The 22,456-nt window shown below is 38.6% G+C and overlaps 1 protein-coding gene across 1 annotated transcript in view; it reads right to left on the bottom strand.

The window, feature by feature from the left end:
- The window catches only part of CORIN (corin, serine peptidase), a 225,691-nt gene that overhangs the window by 9,154 nt on the left and 194,081 nt on the right, over positions 1-22,456 (bottom strand). Inside the window, exons 19-20 of the mRNA XM_060148234.1 lie at positions 9,204-9,475; positions 6,960-7,093 (exon numbers count right to left, since the gene is read on the bottom strand). Of these exons, the coding sequence (XP_060004217.1) occupies positions 6,960-7,093; positions 9,204-9,475 (406 nt within the window). The remainder of the gene's footprint in view (positions 1-6,959; positions 7,094-9,203; positions 9,476-22,456) is intronic.

The following is a 22,456-nucleotide window of genomic DNA, read 5'->3' as shown; positions in this document are numbered from 1 at the left end:
ATCTTACCTCAGGAAACAAGAAAAATTTCAAATAAGCAACCTAACCTTACACCTAAAGCAACTAGAGAAAGAGAAAACAAACACAACCCAAAGTTAGTAAAAGGAAAGAAATCATAAAGATTAGAACAGAAATAAATGAAATAGAGATGAAGAAAACAACAGAAAAGATCAATGAAACTAAAAGCTGGTTCTTTGAAAAAATAAAATTGATAAATATTTAGCTAGACTCATCAAGAAAAAAAAGGTATGGGGATTAAATCAAAATTAGAAATGAAAAAGAAGTTACAACAGACACCACAGAAATACAAAGCATCCTAAGAGACTACTACAAGCAACTATGCCAATAAAATGGACAGCCTAGAAGAAATGGACAAATTCTTAGAAAGGTACAATCCTCCACGACTGAACCAGGAAGAAATAGAAAATATGAATACACCAATCACAAGTACTGATATTGAAACTGTGATGAAAAAACTCCCAACAAACAAAAGCCCAGCACCAGATGGCTTCACAGGCAAATTCTATCAAACGTTTAGAGAAGAGCTAACACCTATCCTTCTGAAACTATTCCAAAAAACTGCAGAGGAAAGAACACTCCCAAATTCATTCTATGAGGCCACCATCACCCTGACATCAAAACCAGACAAAGATACCACAAAAAAAAAAATAAATAAAAGGAAATTACAGGCCAATATCACTGAACATAGACCCCAAAATACTCAACCAGAATACTAGCAGACCAAATCCAACAATACATTAAAAGGATCATACACTACGATCAAGTGGGAATTATCCCAGGAATGCAAGGATTTCTCAATATCCACAAATCAATCCGTGTGATACACCACAATAACAAATTGAAGACTAAAAACCATATGATCATCTCAATATGTGCAGAAAAATCTTTTGACAAAATTCAACACCCATTTATGATAAAAAAAAAAAAAAGCTCCCCAGAAAGTGGGCAGAGAGGGACCATAACTCAACATAATAAAGGCCATATATGACAAGCCCACAGCTAACATCATACTCATCAGTGAGATGCTGAAAGTATGTCGTCTAAGATCAGGAACAAGACGAGGATGTCTACTCTTGCCATGTTTACTCAACATAGTTTTGGAAGTCCTAGCAATGGCAATCAGAGAAGAAAAAGAAATAAAAGGAATCCAAATAGGAAAAGAAAAAGTAAAACCATCACTGTTTGCAGATGCCATAATAACTATACATAGAAAATTCTAAAGATGCTACCAGAAAACCACTAGAGCTCATCAATGAATTCAGTAAAGTTTCAGGATACAAAATTAATACACAGAAATCTGTTGAACTTATATGCATTATCAACAAAAGATCAGAAAGAGAAATTATGAAAAAAATCCCATTTCCCATTGCATCAAAAAGAATAAAATACCTAAGAAAAAACTTACCTAAGGAGACCAAAGACCTCTATTCAGAAAATTATAAGATTTAGAAATAATATTTAGAAATAATAATAATATTTAATATAATAATATATATATAATAATATATAATAATAATATATAATATAATAATATATAATAATAATATAATAATATTTAGAAATAATATTTAGAAATCGAAGATTTCTTTCAAACAAACAGATGGAAAGATACACCATGTTCTTGGCCTGGAAGAATCAACGCTGTCAAAATGACTAGACTACCCAAGGCAATCTATAGATTCAGTGAAATCCCTATCAAATTACCAATGGCATTTTTCACAGAATTAGAACAAAAAGTCTTAAAATTTGGATGGAAACATAAAAGGCCCCATATAGCCAAAGCAATCTTGAGAACGAAAAACAGAGCTGGAGGAATTAGGCTCCCTCGCTTCAGAATATACTATAAAAGTATAGTAATTAAAACAGTATGGTACTGGCATGACGACAGGCTTATAGATCAATGGCACAGTATAGAAAGCACAGAAATAAACCCACACACCTATGGTCAATTAATATATGACAAAGGAAGCAAGAGTATACAATGGAGAAAAGACAGCCTCTTCAATAATTGGTGCTGGGAAGACTGGACTGCTACATGTAAAAGAATGAAATTACAATATTCTCTGACACCACACACAAAAACAAACTCAAAATGGATTAAAGATCTAAATGTAAGACCAGATACTATAAAACTCTTAGAGGAAAACATAGGCAGAACACTCTCTGACATAAATCGCAGCAATATGTTTTTGGATCTACCTCCTAGAGTAATGAATATAAAAACAAAAATAAACAAATGAGACCTAATTAAACTTAAAAGCTTTTGCACAGCAAAGGAAACCATCAACAAAACAAAAAGACAACCTACAGAATGGGTAAAAATATTTGCAAATGGTGCGACCAACAAGGATTAATCTCCAAAATATACAAACAGCTCATATGGCTCAATATCAAAAAAACAAACACCCCAATCAAAAAATGGGCAGAAGATCTAAATAGACATTTCTCCAAAGAATACATACAGATGGCCAAAAGCCACATGAAAAGATGCTCATTATTACTAATTATTAGAGAAATGCCAATCAAAACTACAATGAGGTATCACTACACACTGGCCAGAATGGCTATCATCAAAAAGTCTGTAAACAATAAATGCTGGAAAGGGTGTGGAGGAAAGGGAACCCTCTTACACTGTTGGTGGGAAGATAAATTGGTACAACCACTATGGAGAACAGTATGGACGTTCCTTGAAAAACTGAAAATAGAGCTACCATATGATCCAGCAATCCCATTTCTGGGCAAATGTCCAGAGAAAACCATAATTTGAAAAGATACATGCACCCCAATGTTCATTGCTGCACTATTTACAATAGCCAAGACATGGAAGCAACCTAAATGCCCATCAGCAGAGGAATGGATAAAGAAGATGTGCTACATATATATATATAGTGGAATATTACTCAGCCATTAAAAAGAATGAAATAATGTCATTTGCAGCAACATGGATGGACCAGGAGATTATCATACTAAGTGAAGTAAGTCAGAGAAAGATAAATATCATATGATATCACCTATATTTGGAATCTAAAAAGATGATACAAATGAACTTATTTACAAAACAGAAATAGACCCATAGAATTAGAAAACAAACTTATGGTTACCAAAGAGGAAAGGTCGGGGGGGGGGGTGGATAAATTAGGAGGTTGGGATTAACAGATACACACTACTATATATAAAACAGATCAACAAGGACCTACTGTATAGCACAGGGAACTTGACTCAATATTCTGTAATAACCTATATGGGAAAAGAATCTGAAAAAGAATGGATATATGAATATGTATAACTGAACCACTTTGCTGTATACCTGAAACTAACACAACATGGTAAATCAACTATACACCAATATAAAATAAAAATTAAAACAAATAATTATTGATAGGTATGTACTTATTGCCATTTTAAACCTTGTTTTCCAGTTGTTTTTGTAGTTCTTCCTTGTTCATTTCTTCTTTTTGTTTTTCCTTTTGTGGTTTGATTATTTTCTTTTGTAGTATGCTTGAGTTCCTTTCTTTCTGGTTTTTGTGAACCTATTGTGTGTTTTGATTTGTGATTACTATGGATTTCAAGTATGTTGACCCATTATTATATCTTTAAACTGCTAGTCATACAAATTCAAACACATTCTAAAAGATCTACATTTTTATACTCCACTCTCCCACATTTTATGATTTTTGATGTTCTGTTTTACATCTTCATACTTATTCTTTTGCTGTTAATTGTAGTTATAATTGCTTTTACAAAACAATTTTTTTTGCTTTTTAATCTATGTAGTGGCTTATTTAAGTGATCTTCAATCCTTTTACATATTTGCTTCTCCTATTATGATTTTTTGTTTCCAACAGATTCTTCCTTCTTTTCTAGAGAAAGAAGAAGACCCTTCTTCAATATTTAGAGAAGACCCTTCAATATTTCTTTTAGGGTAGGTTTAGCGTTGCTCTATTCTTTTAGGTTTTTCTTGTCTGAGAAATTCTTTATCTCTCATTCTATTCTAAATGATAATCTTGCTGGATAGAGTATCCTAGGTTGAAGGTTTTTCCCTTTCAGGACTTTGAATATATCACGCTCCTTCCTAGAAGTGGTGAACATTGCATTCATAATTTACCAATGCTGTAAACCTAACTAATAAGCATAGATTTTGCAAGAGGCTAAGCTGTTCTGTCTGAAAGCCTAATTGATTTTTTAAGCAAAATTTACTGGAAACAATTTTATTAGACATATTCCACAATTTTTTCATCTCCTCTTACATAAAAGAAATACTAAGATACTGACTTATTTAGGTTGAGCTACTTATTATGCCAGAGAGTGATTAAAATGGGATATTTACAGGTCAGCATCTCTTACACTTCCAGATCAGAAACTTAGCCACATAATTATTTAGCATCTAATTTTTGCAAGATTCTGTGCTACAGTCTACACAAGTAAAGAGCTACTTTTGTCCCCAGGGGGCCAAAACTCCACTTGGGTAATGAGAAAAACTTTACATGAAAGCAAAATCTAAGGGCTATAAATAAAGGAGTCTTCAAAGGAATAAGTGATTACTTCCAGCCGGAGGGGAACACAGGGTCCCCATAAGAGTGGGTTTTGAGCTAGGCTTAATGAGGCAGGTGGACATTTGTTTGTTAGTTGGAAAACAAAAGGTGAAGAAGCATCAATTCAAAACAAAAGGGGGATACAGCTAAAGGTACAAGTTGTCTGGTTTTTGGTCCTCTTTTCTTCTTCATAATATTGGGCTTTAGGCCAAAGTTTATGTTTGGTTTCAATACTGAGTTCCATGATTTCTAGACCTTAACAAAGGACCCATGGCTTCCAATGTGACCTGTTGATGCAATTAAGGAAGGTAATGAGAGGTTCTGGTGCATAATCTTGCTCCAGACTTGGTAAAAAGTAGCTATTGTTTGTTTTGTGTTTTGTTTTCTACCTGGGGTTGTGTTAGAGAGCATCTGGTATGCATTTAAGATATCCATAGTGCGGAATTCCCACCACTAAAGAAGTTGGCAGGACCTGTTTACTATTAGACATTACGATATGAACACGCCTATGCCTGTGGCTGTGTTGGACCTTCATTTCTCTTTCAAAGAATCACCTTCTATCCCCTCCCTTTAGCAGTTACCAAGAGATGAAGAGGAACTACTTTTTGGTAGACGTCCAGATCATGTTGGCAACAGGGAGAAATGTATTCACATTAATCATTGCTTCTAGGATAGTGTAGTGACCAAGCACTTGAATTCTGAAGCCAGGCTGCCTACATTCATATCTTCATTCTACCACCTTAATGCTGGGTGATATGGGGTAAATTACTTAACCTCTCTGGTCCCTTGTTTTCTTGATCTGTAAAATAGGAAAAACACAGATACTGCCACAAGGATGACTGTGAGAATTAAGTGAGTTATTAGAAAGTATTTAGAAGAGATCCTGGAACACAGTAAGCACTAACTGGTAGATGTTAACATTCACATTGTTGATATTCATTGAGGGCATATGCCAGACGTCATATACACATATGTTAAAATACTGGGACATTAACCCAGTTAATCCCAAAGATACTCTGCAAATCAGACGGAATCAGCCCCATCTTACTTGGGAGAAAATATTCTACAGAGGTTAAATAACTTCTTCAGGTCACATTGTTCTCACTGCCAGAGATGGGAGCCAACCCAGACCTTTCAGGTTGCAAATCATGTGTCCTAGCCCTGACACCATGCTGCCTCCTAGTCACTTTTGTTTTGGCTTTGGTCTATCAAACCTAGGCCTCTTGCATGGAAGGCAGGGGTTCCTCTATCACTGCCCACCTCAGCTGGATGACTTGGGGCCAGAGGACAGAAGGGAAGGTGACTCACTGAAACTTCAAGGGAGCCTGCCTCCCTCTTTCCCATGACAACTGTCTAAATCACCACCAGGCCATTTCTGTTGTGAAATGGACAATCAAAAATGTCATCTTATTATGTTGGGTCAGGGGCAATAATACTGTTGCATCTCTTCTTCAATTCTAAAACTTGGGGGCAATTTGATGTACTCCAAAGCAGTGAAATAACAGAGATGCTTCATAGCACTGTCGTGCGATAACTGCCTTCCCCACTCTGTTACAAGCTTCTTTAAGTGCTCGCCCTTTTCCATCCTCCCCTGGGAGCCAGTCCAGTATAATATGCAATGAGTGTTTATTAAGTAAAAATGCTTCCCTGCGGGGGGGTGGGGGTGGGAGTGGTGGTGGGATGAATTGGGAGATTGGGATTGACATGTATACACTGATGTGTATAAAATGGATGACTAATAAGAACCTGCTGTATAAAAAAGATAAACAAAATAAAATTCAAAAAAAGCTTCCCTGCATCGCTCAGTCAGCATACTCTATGAACTGTTGTGACCAGAAATCCTGAGTCTAAAGGTTGTGTTCAGTGATAGATATTTGAAGACATGCTGGCAATCACGTGCAGCCCCAGACAATGCCAGTGTGATCAACTCCTGAGACGGAGGTGGGTCTGTCACACACCCTGGAGATTGGAGTGTTGTATGTGCTTCAGTGCCATCACCCCGATGGTTGACTATGCCCTTGGTGTCTGTCCCCTGCTTCCTGAGGCAACCTGGTTGGAGCTCTGGTTACCACTAGCTGCTCTCAGAAACTTGCTTGTCCTGGCCACTAAAATAGTCCAAGGAGATGGACCAGAACAATTGATTCTCCTCCTGTTGCTGGCCCAGGGTGCTGACCCCATGCAGGAGGTGAGAAAGCAGAAGGCAACCTGAGTGGGGGGCATGGAGGTTACTCAGGGCGTTGCTTGGGTCCTGAATAAAGGAAGACACCCTGTGAATAATTAAACGTTTGGTAATAAATTATTTTCAGAAGATGTTCCCAAAGGGCCACACATGAATACTAATGGGCTTATATGGACCCATTGAACCTACTGCTGAACTGAATCTCCTTGGTAACCAGAAAGCAACTTACCATGCACGAGTCAACCGTGCCAGACTCATAGCCGGCACAGATCATCCGGGTGGTGATGGTCTTAGTGTCAAAGTAGGACTGACACTGCTCCAGAGAAATGATGCGGACTTCTCCCTCTTGCAGCTTAAAAGGCACTGGATTTTTTAAAAAGAAGAAGAAATAAAATATATGAGGGTAAAATGACTCAAAACTGAGGCTAGCCAAATATGAAATGATAACATTTTTATATCAAGAAAACCATGCTCTTAAAATGTCATTTCAAAGATGAAGCTCATTTGAAATCAGAATTTTCCCATTATAAGTGCTGACAGCAATCATTTAATCAAACCCCTTCATTTTGTTAATGAGAAAATTGAGGCACAGACTGGTTAAGTAACCTGGCTCATGCTTTCCCTCTCTTATTATGTGTAGCAACGTAAACAATAGCTACTACAATGAAAAGGAAAATAATCAAGCCAGAGCTCTGCTCCAGGTGGGAGGCTGCCAGCTCTGTGACAGCTCAACATGTGAGCCGTGCTCTGCTAAAAGTTCAGACTGCCTCTTCAGACTAACAGAGGAAGGGTTGCCCTACCCTTGGTTTGAACAGTGTGTCTCATCCTGTGCTACAGTAGCCATCATTTGAGGTCGGAACCTTTAATCCTAGAGGATGCATCAGAGAGATGTCAAAGGGAAAAGCCATCCCTTAGTGTCAGCAGAGAGAACATGTGAATTTCATCTTGCTCCAAAGTTCTCACAGAATAACAATGTATTTCTCAAAGCCAGCAGCAAGAATCTCTCATTGTTCGGCCATTCTACAAAACATACACACTGTTCTCCTTTTAGATAGTGACGGTGAAGCAGTGTACATGTACAGGGTACCTTAATGGAAGAAAGAATACGTTTTCCAATACGTTTGGAAAAATCAATGCAGTGCAGACAGTGGAAGTTCCCCAAGTTGTCGAAAGAATGGTAAAAAGAACCATCGCTAAGGTTTACTGGGTACCCACAGTGGGCCAGGCTCCTGCACTCAGCATTCTCTGGGCCTATTTTCTTTAATCTTTACAATAATCCTGTGAGTTAGACAGTTGCTATTATTTTTTTCCATTTTATAGTAAGCTAGAAAGTGGTGTGGTCAGTGTCAATCAGATCTTTTCAATGAACTCATACCCTTGCTCTTCCTACATTTTATACGTGGTGTGTGCCACATGTCACACGATTACTCTGAGTTTAATGTGGATATTGGGAACAATACAAGTAGAGGCAATATAGATTCTGCTCTCACATATCACAAAACTAATTATAGCTTTTAAAAACCAAGATTAGCAGGCATGGTGACATCATGTGTCTGACATTGCCTTCATATTTCTTACATGTTAGCTTTTCAGAAGCCAATGACTTACTACTGTCTATTTACTCTTTTCTTTTTATTCTCAGTTGATCGTATAGAAAAGAAACTCAACTTAGCTCAAAACGACTAAATTTCAAGAAAAACAATCGTCCTTCAAATTGGCAGTTGCTAAGACAGATAACAGGACACAGATATATATCATCATCCCTTAGAGCTGCAGTACTACACCTGATGTAGTTGGCATGGTCAGTGCCTACCATTAAAGAAAATATCTCATCGATTAAGTTCTTATTCTAAACTTTTAATAAGTCAAGCAAAATGAGAGAGTCCTTTATGGGTGGCTGAGAGTCAGCAGTACTAATTTTTTAATTTCTATATGTTTTATGAATCATCTAAGAACCCAAACTATTTAAACTAATTTGAATAGGTAAATAGCTAACCAGTTTTCCTTCTAGAAAGACTTACACGTTGTGTTACCGATGTTGATAGGACTGAATCATAACAAAGAGTTGGAAATGGGACCGTCCAGCTTGACTGCAGAAGGGGAACTACCTAACTGCTAGACAGAGGCTCCGAGTGACGTTGCCTGAAGTGAGTGCAAATCATCAATAGAAACAATGCAAGGGAGGATGACGGATAGGTCTCGTCTTGCGTGCCAGCTCTAAAACATCAGGAGCGGCTCCCTGGAGAAAGACTGAGATGTGGAGAAGGATTTCTGAGGTTGTATCTGGGCTTGGCAGGTTTAAGTGCGTTGACATCTATGATTTGCACGGAAGGGAGAGTGACACATGATGCTAAGTATTTGTGGCTCTACTTTTATAAGTGAAAATGGGAAATGATTGCCAAAGGCCAGGAAGTACCCCATTGTTTTCCAGTTACAAGCTGAAAGGCAAGTGCTCCTGAGGATCCTGACTTACTTTTGTTGCCCATGTGTCCCCAGCCTGTGATATAGCAGTAAGTATCAGGTTCTAATGACTGCTCCGGGCTGGGTAAGCAGACGGGCCGGACGTAGCTCGTTTCATTGATGTCCTCGCTTAGCTCCACTATGCTGATGTCATAGTCTACCACTGCTCGACTGTAGCGAGGATGCAGGATGATGGTTTTCACGAGGCGCATCTGCATGAACGTTGATGGGTGGTCTAGATTATTGACGCCAAACACCACTTTCCAAACGGCAGCATTCTCTCTCCTAAAATAATAATTCAAGAGCTACTGGCATCTTAAACTCAGATTTATCTTTTAAAATTTACATTTTATTTTTAAAATATTTACTTATGTAAATAATGGCTCTTTCCATGCCCATCTCCCACGTATTCATATAAGAAGCATTTATATAACCCCTGAGCAATTTGCAAATATCACACTGTTGTGGAAAGCAAAGCCCATGCTTCCTGAATGGGGCTATTCTGGAAAATAACACTTGTTCGCTTTGAAAGGCAGGCAGCGTAGTTAATACTTGCTTCATTGAGTGGGAAAGATGACGAAAAGATGTGAAGAGAAAAGAGACAAGAGAAAAAAATGAAAGAGAATGAAAAGCTGAGGCTAAGAGATCCCTCCAAGAAGGAGCCAGGGCTTCAGAAATGTCAAGTTTTCAGGGAAGGCTTCTGAAAATTTCAAGCTAGGGGCTTAAAAAGGCCACCCACAACTTCTAATGGGCAGTCTTAGACTTCACTGTTTTTGAAAACTTGTCAGCAATAGTCTAGTCAATTCCACCTTAAAACACTTTTCCACTCGCCTTCCAGCACTCTCCAAGTTCCAGAATTTCCTCCCATCTCTGTCTTCTCTGCTGGATGCTCCTCCTCTGCTCTCAGTGTCTATATTGAAGTGCTCCAGGCCGCTGCCTTCAGTCTTCTCATTCTACACTCACCCCCTAGAAGATTTCACCTAGTCCAATGGCTTTAAATGCCACCCATAGCCTTGTACCTCCCAAACATATATCTCCAGCTCCATCCTCTCCCTTGAGCTGCAGACTTGTACATCCAATTATCCACTCACATATTTGCTTGGATGTTTGATACTGGCTAAGATTTATGAGTGCTGTGTATGTGGCAATGTTGTTAGCATTCAGAATTCATTGTACAGTTACTTAATATTTATAGCCACCAGTTATGCAGTTGAATCATCTCTCTTATACGCAACAATGATTGCATTAGCAAGTCTTCACTACTCTGCTTTCAAATATATCCTGAATCTTGTTGTTTCTCCCTCTGCCACCACTACAATCCTAATCTCCCAAACATGATGAGCTACTCTCATCTCCCAAATGGTGGCCCTTCTTCTACTCTTCGCCCCTGTAACCCATTCTCCTCACTGTCACAGAGTGATCTTTTTAAAAATAAAATTAGATCAAATTCATTTTCTGCTCATAATTCTCCAAGGACTTTGAATCACACTCAAGACAAACTGTAGACTCCTATCCATGGCCTTCGAGGCCCCACATAGCCTGCTCCATTCGAACCCCAGGGACTTTCTATTTTGGGACATGCCAAGGACATCCACAACTCAGGACTCTTCCCTTTCTGTTCTCTCAGCTCTCACGTGGCTCCCACACTGATTCCTTCTCTTTACCCAGGTCCCAGCTCTAACATCACCACCTCAAAGCTGTCCTCCGTGACTGCCCAGTCTAGGCTTTACCCCGTCACTCTCTACTCTTGACCCAGCTTTAATTTTTGTCTCACAGCGCTCATTGATACCAATGATGATATACTTCTTTGTCTGTTCTGTGTCTGGTCCCCAGACTGTAAGTTCTGTGAAGGCAGGGACTTGGCTGGTATTCCCAGGACCTAGTACCTAGCATACATTGGGTTCTTAACATGTACTTGTTTAATGATAGTTCAACAGATGATGTTTCAAAACATGTATTAGGGCTTCCCTGGTGGTGCAGCGGTTGAGAATCTGCCTGCTAAAGCAGGGGACACGGGTTCGAGCCCTGGTCTGGGAAGATCCCACATGCCGTGGAGCAACTAGGCCCGTGAGCCACAACTACTGAGCCTAGGCATCTGGAGCCTGTGTTCCGCAACAAGAGAGGCCATGACAGTGAGAGGCCCGTGCACCGCGATGAAGAGTGGTCCCCGCTTGCCACAACTAGAGAAAGCCCTTGCACAGAAATGAAGACCCAACACAGCCAAAAAATAAAAATAAATTAAAAGAAGGCTCAACATTAAAAAAAAAAAACAAAAAACATTTATTAGTGGCCAACTCCAACCACCTAAGCAAGGTCTATTCATCATCATGGCCTCCACCTCTTCCTACATTCTCAGTTTCTCTTCCTCCATAGTGGGCCAGGATCAAAGGTGTGGGCATTTAGTTGACCAGTGTTGGAATGTGGAGCTTTTATTGTAGATATTCCCTTACACTGTGGTGACATGTCAGCCATGCCATCACTGCCCTCATTTGCAAGCTTCCCAACTAAGCTGATTTGACCAGCTAGACCAGTTGTTTTTCAACCCAGGCTGAATACTGAATCATCTGAGGAGCTTTCAAATACTGATTTTCTGGGCATCATCCCATATCAACTGAAAGTTGGGCTGGGGTCTGGGAACTAGTATTTTTAAGAGCTCCCTAGGGAGTCCCTGACAAAAACCCACCCACTCTCTTTTTTTCCTTGGCACGTCGTTCTTCACCATTTTCTCATGCATAGAAAAAAATTCAAAACACTGAGATTTTAGGAGGGTTAGGAAGAAGTATGCAAGGCCAACATTCAACACATGTTTTTAGCATTGTTGGATTCCTAGACTAGATTCTACTAAAAGAGTCCTCTATATAGTCCACACATTCCATCCTTTTTCCATTGTAAAAAAAAGTAATTTTAGTTCTATCAAAATTGATGTCATATGGAAGCAACCTAAGTGTCCATCAGCAGATGAATGGATAAAGAAGATGTGGTGTATATATATATATGACGGAATACTACTCAGCCATAAAAAAGAATGAGATGTTGTCACTTGCAGCCACATGGATGGACTTGGAGGATATTATGCTAAGTGAAATAAGTCAGACAGAGAAAGACAGATACTATATGATATAATTTATGTGTGGAATATAAAAAATAAACTAGTGAATATAACAGAAAAGAAACAGGCTCACAGATACAGAAAACAAACTAGTGGTTACCAGAGGGGAGAGGGAAGGGGGGGGAGGGGCAAGATAGGAGGGGGGTTAAGAGACACAAACTGTATAAAATAAATAAGCTACAAGGATATATATATATATATATATATATCCCCGTACAACACAGGGATACAGTCAATTTTTGTATTGAAGTATAGTTGATTTACAATGATTCAGGTGTACAGCAAAGTGATTCATATATATATTATATATATATTCTTTTTCATATTTCTTTTCCATTATAGGTTATTATAAGATAGTGAATATAATACCCTGTACTATACAGTAGGTTCTTGTTGTATAGTCAATATTTTATAATAACTATAAATGGAGTATAACCTTTAAAAATTGTGAATCACTATGTTGTACACTTGAAACTTATGTAATATTGTACATCAAATATACCTCAATAAAAAAATTGATGTCACTATTTGAAAATATATATATATATATAACATCTATATATAGAGAAATATATCTATATAGAAATATATAGATATAGATACAGATATAGATATAGAACTGGGGATTTCAATAATAATCAAGAAAGACATGATCCCTGCTTGTACAAACTTTAGAATTGAGTGAAGATGGACACTTAAACAAACATAATAAAATTCAGGAAGTGCTGTCTCATGAACATTACAGGATAAGGTTACAGAAGACTTTTTCATTAAATAAAGCCATCACTCAAAGAACATGCCTTTCTTTCTCTTTCTTTCTTCCTTCCTTCCTTCCTTTCTTTCTGTCTTTCTTCCCTCCCTTCCTTCTTTCCCTCCCTCCCTTTCTTCCCCTCCCTCCCTTCCTCCCTTTTTTCCTTCCCTCCCTCCCTTCCTTCCTCCCTTCCTCGCTTCCTCCCTTCCTTCCTTCCTCCCTCCCTCCCTTCTTTCCCTCCATCCTTTCCTCCCTCTCTTCCTCCCTCCCTTCCTTCCTTCCTTCCTTCTTTCCCTCCCTCCTTCCCTCTCCCTGTTCCATTTTTCAGTCTAGAGGAGTAAGTGCATAACCATCTGAGAAATTCAATACTCACTTGAGATTCTATTGTTTAAGATATTTGAAATCAAACAATTATTTATTTCAAATGTGTCTACCTATTTAATAGCTTCTTGCCTCCAATCAGAGCTACTAAATTTTGGTTTCAAAAAAAATACTCATCTATCTGCTTAAATCACAAGCAGTATGACAAACAGTATGCAGTTGAACACTGCAAATTATTGGTAACAAAATGAAATAGTGTAAACTTTTCGGACTTAATTACTATACTGGGGTTAATCTAATTCTAACAGTAAAACATAAGTATCAATAAAACTGCTAAATGTTATTAACTTGTATTCAGTAGCCTGTTGTGACACAAGCTACTGTCCTTAAGGCATTAATATCCACCAAAAGCAAAAAAAAAAATATACAGGAAATTCACATACTTTTTTATATTCAGTAAGGAAACTGTTTGTTCTATTTTCTTTTTTGTTAAGAGTATAAGGGGGAAAATAAAGTCTCATTAAATGTTTTTTCCCAAGTCTGGAAAAAAACAGGAAAAACAATAACCTGTTGTTCAAAAGGGGTACATGAAGTGAGGGAGATATGTATAAATGGTATATTGGTATATTAAGCATGTTCTAGAAAGAATAAGTCACCCCCATCTGGGTGGAAGCAAAAAGAGGAAAGAAGACTTAGGGCTACATGAAGGCCACATGAATCTAGTTTCAGTAAAAAGTACCCAGTAGAGGAACACATAGGAACAAGCTATGTTCATGTGTCCATTTTAGTGAAGAGTAAATTGGACTACAAAGATAAAAAGCCATGTATAGCTGCTGAAAATCTTCAGCATCAAGGGGATTTTTTTCTCAGTGCTGTCAGACTTCAAAGCAACAGCAAGGAGGACTGGTGCATCCTTAAAGAAGATTGTGCCAAGATCCTCAGGCTCTGAGAGTGAGGAAGCAGGCAAGGTGAAGCCAGCTGAAAATCCACCAGTAACAATAAAAGTGGCTGAGGAAGATGTTAAGAGACCTTTTTCTCCTTTCATTCTTGCTCTACATAGTATTTCATTACCAGAAATTCTTATTTAATTTGCTTCATGTTTATGCTCCTGTTTTAATGATGAATATACATTATAGATAATGTTGAGATGATATGATTTCAACTTCTAATTCTTCAATTATCACTCTAGAGAGAAAACACAGCTACTTATACACCTCAGATGCATTATGACATCCAGGGAAGTTTATACAGAATTGAAGGCACAATGTCTCTGGACACAATAACCAGTTTCAGTTTGTAATTTGCCACACTCAGCTCTAGTTTAGACATAAATTTGCCACATTTTCACTTAATTCAGCTGGCCAGGTTTAGAGATTTTCTTCTATCTTTATCTTTTCTTAAGAGCACAAAAATTTCCCTTTTTTCACCCTTTCTGATTTTACTTCGAATAACTTATATTTACTATTGATCTTTTTTACAGAAAATAAAATTAATATTTATAATTAACCCCTGTGATAGAAATCACTATTTTATAAGACTTACTCCAGAAACGGCACAGCCATGTGGTGACTTGGAAGTAATTTGAAATTTACCATATTTGCACTAAGTAAAGAAATATCACACAAAAGCATCATTTCTGTTCTACAAATCTTAGGAACCTCTTACTTTTAATATTGCATCTGCCCTTGGTATGTTTAAAGAATTCTCTCTAATACATGCAGTGACTAGATTCTAGAATGGATGACCACAACATAAATGCATAAAGGGGCCGAGTATAAGTCAGTAAGTAGTGGGTGTCAGACCAAAAGACTTGCCCATCTTGAGGGCCATCTGCCTCTAAGCTCCTGCTGATGGCTGTCGTATCGGAATATCCAGTGTGAACTGACCTTCTGATTGTTTCAGGGAAACCAAAATTCTGGATTTTATGTAAAGTATACACAGTTTGAACTGCTGGCTAAAGTTTTAAAATGTATCTAACAAGCAAAAGAGATCAGAGCTGGATTCTTCTTTTAGTATAAAATCTCTATAGTTTCCAAGTATTTCTACATATCAATTCAATCATCTTCTCACCAATTATGAGGTATAAATAGGAATGCTTATTCCATTTTAGAGAAGAGAAAGCAGTGACTCAGAGCAGATGAGTGACTCGTCTAAAATCACAGAGATACTAAGTGATGGTAGCAGGCCAGAAAGCTAGTCCTTTATACCCCTACACCACAATCTTTATACTAAACTTCTCTGAAACAAAGAGAAGGGTCCACAGGTATCAACACAAGAATCAGGTACTGGCCACAGAGGGCAAAGCATGCAGGACGAGTGGAGACTGATTGGTGAGTGATAGGATGGCAGACAGAAGGAAGATACCTTCTCTTTCCTGAATGTATCCCCCAGATATGATAGGGAACTAGCCGCCAGTAATGAAATTACAGAAAGTGAGCAATTCCATTATCCCAGGGTCCAAAAAAGCTACAGAACGGATAGTCAGATACACATCCTAGAGCTTAGAGAATCAGATTTAAGAATGTTTTGGAAAAAAGATAGGACAATGTGTCCAGAAACTCTTAAAACAAGTACGGCTAAACAGAGATGGGAGAGTTTGAGTTCCAAATTCTGATTTACCATCACAAATGACTGCAGTAAGAAAATGAAGAATCATCCAAAAAGTAAATGTTACAACATAAGAATCTCAGAGCTTTCAAACTGTAAAGTTTATCACAGAATAGTGGCAAGAAACTGTAGCAATTGTCAAAAAGTCTTAGTCATAGAACCCTCCTACACTGTTGGTGGGAATGTAAATTGGTACAGCCACTACGGAGAGCAATATGGAGGTTCCTTAAGAAACTAAAAATAGAGCTACCATATGATCCTGTAGTCTCACTCCTGGACATATATCCAGAGAAAACCATAATTTGAAAAGATACATGCACCCCAATGTTCACTGCAGCACTATTTACAATAGCCAACACATGGAAGCAACCTAAATGTCCATTGACAGATGAATGGATAAAGAAGATGTGGTGTGTGTATGTGTATGTATACACACACACACACACACACACACACACACACACAATGGAATATTACTCAGCCATAAAAAAGAAAAATAATGCCACTTGCAGCAACATGGATGGACCAAGAGATTATCATACTAAGTAAAGTCAGACAGAGAAAGACAAATATATGATATCACTTATATACGGAATCTTAAAAAAATGATACAAATGAACTTATATACAAAACAGAAATAGACTCACAGACGTAGAAAACAAACTTACGGTTACAAAAGGGGAAAGGGGGGAAGGAATAAATTAGGAGTTTGGGATTAACATATACACACTACTATATATAAAAAGATAACCAACAAGGACCTACTGTATAGCACAGGGAACTAAACTCATTATTTTGTAATAACCTATAAGGGAAAAGAATCTGAAAATCTATATCTATATATATAACCGAATCATTTTGCTGTATACCTGAAACTAACACAACCCTGTAAATCAACTGTACTTCAATAATTTTTTTGTGTGTGTGGCCATGCTGTGTGGCTTGCAGGATCTTAGTTCCCTGACCAGGGATCGAACCCGGACCCCCGGTAACAACTGGACCACCAGGGAATCCCTATACTTCAATCAATCAATCAGTCAATAGAAAAAAAGCAGGAAAAATAAAAATGGCTTCTCAGCAAAATTATGTGTGGGAAGAACAAGACGAGGATTTCTATCTGGGGCAAATAATTTAATATAGTAGTCAACTAAGACAAAGCTGAACTATTTGAACTTTCCTTTACTTCTAATATCTCCATTCAAGGAGAATGGTCTCCAGGCAACATCCAAAAGACTCATCTTCCATGTGATAAAATTTATAAGTGCTTAATACATTGAAATGTTGAGTTGATGTCTGGTCTAAGATATGGGAGGGGTCAGTAAAAGATCACTGACCTTCTGCAGAGGAGTTAACATTTCTAGTTCCAGAGAAATTACAGTTCTAACTACTAAAAGAACTACAGATGTCATCACTAACACCGAGAAGGGGCTGGTTAGTCAGTTAACAAATATTTGATTGGTTGCTATATTCCTTGCTGAAAGAATTGAAAATACAGAGGCGAGGAAGACAGACACGGTTCATGCCCTCATAGAGCTTTCATCCTACTGGGCTAGCCAAATATATATATAAACAAATAAGATTATCTCTGGTAATTAGGAGGGGAAAAAAATAGGATAATGTGATAGAGAAATGACTGATGGGGGGGTCATTTTAGCTAGGATGGTTAGGGCAGGCCTTTGACAAAGTGACACTTAAATTGAGACTTGAATGAGGGGAAGGAGGCAATTTTGTGACTCCATAGGAGGGTTCCAAACTGCAGAAGCAGCAAGTAGAAAGGTCCTAAGGCAGGAATGAGATTGGGGGATTTCAGGGACAGAAAGGCTACATGTTGGGAGCCCAATAAGTGATGAGAGAATAGGGGGAGATGCAAAGAGGTAGGACTAGATATTTAAAGGCTATGATGAGAAATCTTATTCTTGTTACAATGAGAAGCTGTTGTACAGTTTTAAAACAGGTGGTGACATGGTATGATTTACATTTTAGAAAGATCACTGTCTCACTGTGGGTAGAATAGACAATAAGTGAACAAGAGAGTAGTCTAAAAAAAACAGATAGGAAACTGTTTTAAAAGTTGTTATGGATTGATTGTGTCCCCCTGTAAAATTCATATATTGAAATCCTAATCCCCAATATATCAGAACAAGATCTTATTTGGAGATAAGGTCTTTACAGAGGTAATCAACTTAAACTGAGGCCAGTATGGTGAGCCCTAATCCAATATGACTGGGTATCCTCATGAAAAGGGGAAACTTGGAGACAGCCATGCACACAAAGGGTGAAGATGAAGACAAAGATCAGAATTAGGCTTCTATAGGCCAAGAATGCCCAAGATTGCCAGCAAAACACCAGAATCCAAGTGAGAGGCATTCTCTCTCACAGCCCTCACAAGGAACCAACCATCCCAATACCTTGACCTTAGACTTTCTAGCCTCCAGAACTGTAAGACAATAAACTTCTTGGCTTGTTGAAGCCACCCAATTTGTGGTACCTTGTTATGGCTGCCCTAGGAAGCTAATACAATAATCCAGACCTGATATGATGGTGGTCTGGATTAGGATTATAGCATAAAGATGATGACAGGCAGTTGGGTTCAAGCTATATTTTGAAAGAAGATCCTACAGAACTTACTGCTAGAGTAAAAGTGGGAGGAATTAAGGATGACTCCCAGGTTTGCATTAGCAAACAAATGGATAAGGATGCCTCTTACTGAGATGGGGAAAGTTTGTGAAGCATACAATTATTTGCTCAGTGGGAGAGAAGAGGAATCAAGTCTTGTTCTGGCCATGTAAAGTAGAATGTTTATTACACATTCAAATGGACACTTCATCTAAGCATTTAAATATGTTTGAGGTTGGTGGGTTGGGAGAAAATCTGGGCTGTGCTAGAGATATAAATTTGGAAGTTATGAATAAATATTTGATATTCATATCAATATTTGATATTCATATTTGTTCAAATATAGAGAAGCATTTGAAACCATGTGATTAGATGATTGTAGACAGATAAGAAAGCCAAGAATTAGGTCCTTATCTGATCATGGGCTGCTATAACAAACTATCATAGACTGAGTGGCTTAAACAACAGTTATTTCTCATAGTTGTTGAGGCTCAAAGTCAAAGATTAGGGCACTAGCATGGTCAGGGTCTGGTAAAGATCCCCTTCCTCATTTACAGATGGTGGTCTTATTGTTGTATTGTTACATGACAGAGGGAGAGAGGGTAAGCATTCTTTCTCTTCTTATACGGACACTCATCCCAACATGGGTTTCACCCTCATGACCTCATGACCTCTCAAGGGCCCCACCTCCTAATAGCACCTTATTAGGGGTTAGATTTTCAACATGTGGAAATTAGGGGGACACAACTGTGCAGTCCACAGCACACCTGGAGAACTAAAACATTTAGTGGCCTAAAAGAGGAGAAGCTGCAAAAAAAAGAAAGAGAAGGGTAGGTCAGTGACATAAGAATTTTTTTTTGTTATTTTAAAAGAAAAGTGAAGGAAGTATTTTAAGAAGGATGTAGTAATCAGATACTAGGGAGGGTTCCAGTGAGTCAGAAACTGAAAATCCACCATTGGATTTGGCAAGATGGAAGTCACTAAAGACTTTGGTAAGTGTCATTTCTGTAGTGGCCTTGATGACAACCCAACTGGAGTGACCTGAGGGGAATACAGGAAGTGTAAAAGTGGAGACAGTGACTGTAGGAAACTCTTTTAGGAGTTTTACTGTGAGTAAACTAGCCAAAATGGGCCAAGAATTGAAGAGGGATGTGAAGTCAAGAGAAGGGGGTTTAAGTTGGTGACACTAAGGCATGTTTGCTGAAGGGAATGATCCAGCAAAAAGAGAGAAATTGACGAAAAATAGAAATGATGATTTTAAAATAAAGTCTTTGACGGAATAAAGACACAGACCTACTAGAGAATGGACTTGAGGATATGGGGAGGGGGAAGGGTAAGCTGGGACGAAGTGAGAGAGTGGCATGGACATATATACACTACCAAATGTAAAATAGATAGCTAGTGGGAAGCAGCCGCATAGCACAGGGAGATCAGCTTGGTGCTCTGTGACCACCTAGAGGGGTGGGATAGGGAGGGTGGGAGGGAGGGAGATGCAAGAGGTAAGACATATGGGAACATATGTATATGTATAACTGATTCACTTTGTTATAAAGCAGAAACTAACACACCATTGTAAAGCAATTATACTCCAATAAAGATGGTAAAAAAAAATAAATGCATCTAAAATAAAGTCTTTGAAAGATGAATGGACATGTGATTGTCCTTAAAAAGGAGCAAGGACACATCCTCCACCATAACTCAAGGGAAAGGAGGGAACGTGGCCACAGATACAGGTAACTTGTTGGAATTAGGGGTGAGACAAGGTAAAACATATAATGATGTCTATTTTCTTCATAAAGAATGAGGTGAGACCAGAGAAGGGTGAAGGAGATTTGGGGAGACAGGAGAAGATGTCAAATAGTTGAGGATGGAAAAGTGGCTTTACTGTGAACATATACTGGATGGGTGCCATATTGTTAGATGCTCATTTGAGATTCATGATCATACATTTGACATGAGCTCAGTTAGCAGTCTGGGGTGTGATATTTGCCAGCGATGACCAGCCGTTCAGGCGTAGGTGCAGAGTACGTGGATAGTTGCAGGACAAGAAGAAACAAGTAAGTAACTACAAAGATTAGAAGGGGAAGAACTCCCAGTTTCTGTGAGCCCCCAAAACTATGGGACTTGGCCTAATGTTTAGGCCAACTGCTGGCTACATCCTAGACCCAGACATTTTTCCACTGGAGCAGTGAGGATGCAGAGAATGCCTCCTTAGGGGGCAGGGCAGTGGGGAGCATGGAGTCAGGTCAGGGTCACCACAATTGCTCACTCACCGGTGATGCTGGAAAAAAGCACCCCAGGGGAGGTATGGATTCAAAATGGAGAATTCCTATTTTAGCGGACATTAGTACTTGATGGGAATGGATCAAATCTCTCAAGTCGACAGAACGGAAAGAAAACATTGCAAATGAATGGCATGGTTTACATGCACCTAGAAGATAAAGAAGTAACCATAAGAACACGACATGGGCTCAGTAATAAAACGTCAGACCAAACCTCTCACTTCTTTTCCTGACTGTATTAAAAGACTGTTAGATCAGTACAGGTGGTAAGTCAATGGTTTTTTTCCGTGGAGAATGAGAAAGGGAGCTGTCCAGAAATAGGTGACAAAGTTATTGAGTAATATTAAGGGTCCAATGGATGCTGAAAGTCAGGCATGACACTAATCTGCATCCTTGGGTAATGTTCTCCTCAGTTCGGAAGAGCATGAATATAGGATTGGAAACGTGCTCTTCATATTGACTCTTCGTTGGAGGTCTGCGTGGTGTGTATGGCAGAAAGATCTAGGGGCAAAGAAGTTGAAGGTCCTGGTGAGAGGACTGAAGTGATGAACCCAGTGCACTAGGTTACCTGGGGAAAGAAACCAGATGAGGAGGAGACAGATGGACTGAGACAATAGGAGGAGATGTGCAGACAAGCAAACACAAGTCTTGTTGGAGTGAAGAGCTGGTGTGGTAGAAATCAACACATGGGTGACCTGGCAGGGTTAAGGGTTGTGATCATATAGTAAAAGGATAGTTTTTCATGCAAATTTCCTGGAGAGGAATCAGACACTTCTGATAATCACTAGTTGTGTGCCAACCTAGGAAGTTCATCCTTAAGTCTCTTGGAGGTGAAAGAAGGCAGGGAAATTGCTTGTTAAATTACCCCTGAAACTCAAGGTCTTTCTTCCTTAGAGCTGTGGAAGTTGAATTGTTACCATGGCATCTGGGACTTCATCTGATCAAATTAGTACCTCATGTCTTTAATTTTCCTTTGGGATTTTTAAATACCTCTCCATGCAGGAGCAAGACATGTCCTTTTTTCCCACGAATATAATTAAAAGAGAGAGGCTTGCAAAGAACTACAGATGGGTCACACTGGCCCTTGCCAAAGTATGGAATCAGGATATGAAGTAAATCCCATTAATTGCAGCAATTGATGGATCCTACAGAGAGTAAGGCTTACGATTAGAGGTTCTCAATAGCTTTCAGGGCCACTGGAAAGATTGTAAAATAGAACCAAAGTTATTAGCACATATTCAAGCAAAGACTTGTTTGAAGTTGGGCAATTTTTAACTTCTTATGGATAGGCCAGGCCCCACTTGACAGTTCTGTGAAGTCTAATGTTCCATGAAATTTTACCAGGGCCTTTGATAGAATATCCATTTCCTTAATTATAAACACATTTCTTCTCTATTGCAAGGTTTCTCCTTAACTTCACAGATCTGTCAGTGAAAGACAAAACTTGGATACCACATATGGAAATGACAAAAGTGGTGCATGAACTGGATGAATTAGCATATAAAGGGTGTTATTCCCTTAAAGAGCTGTTGGATTCATTTAGGTAATCGTCTTTTGATAAATGTACTCTTGCTAGTACA

Source organism: Lagenorhynchus albirostris, chromosome 4, assembly GCF_949774975.1.
Source record: "Lagenorhynchus albirostris chromosome 4, mLagAlb1.1, whole genome shotgun sequence".
In the NCBI taxonomy this organism is placed as follows: Eukaryota; Metazoa; Chordata; class Mammalia; order Artiodactyla; family Delphinidae; genus Lagenorhynchus; species Lagenorhynchus albirostris.
Note: the sequence above shows the minus strand (reverse complement) of the source record. Positions and strands in the feature narration are given on the sequence as shown.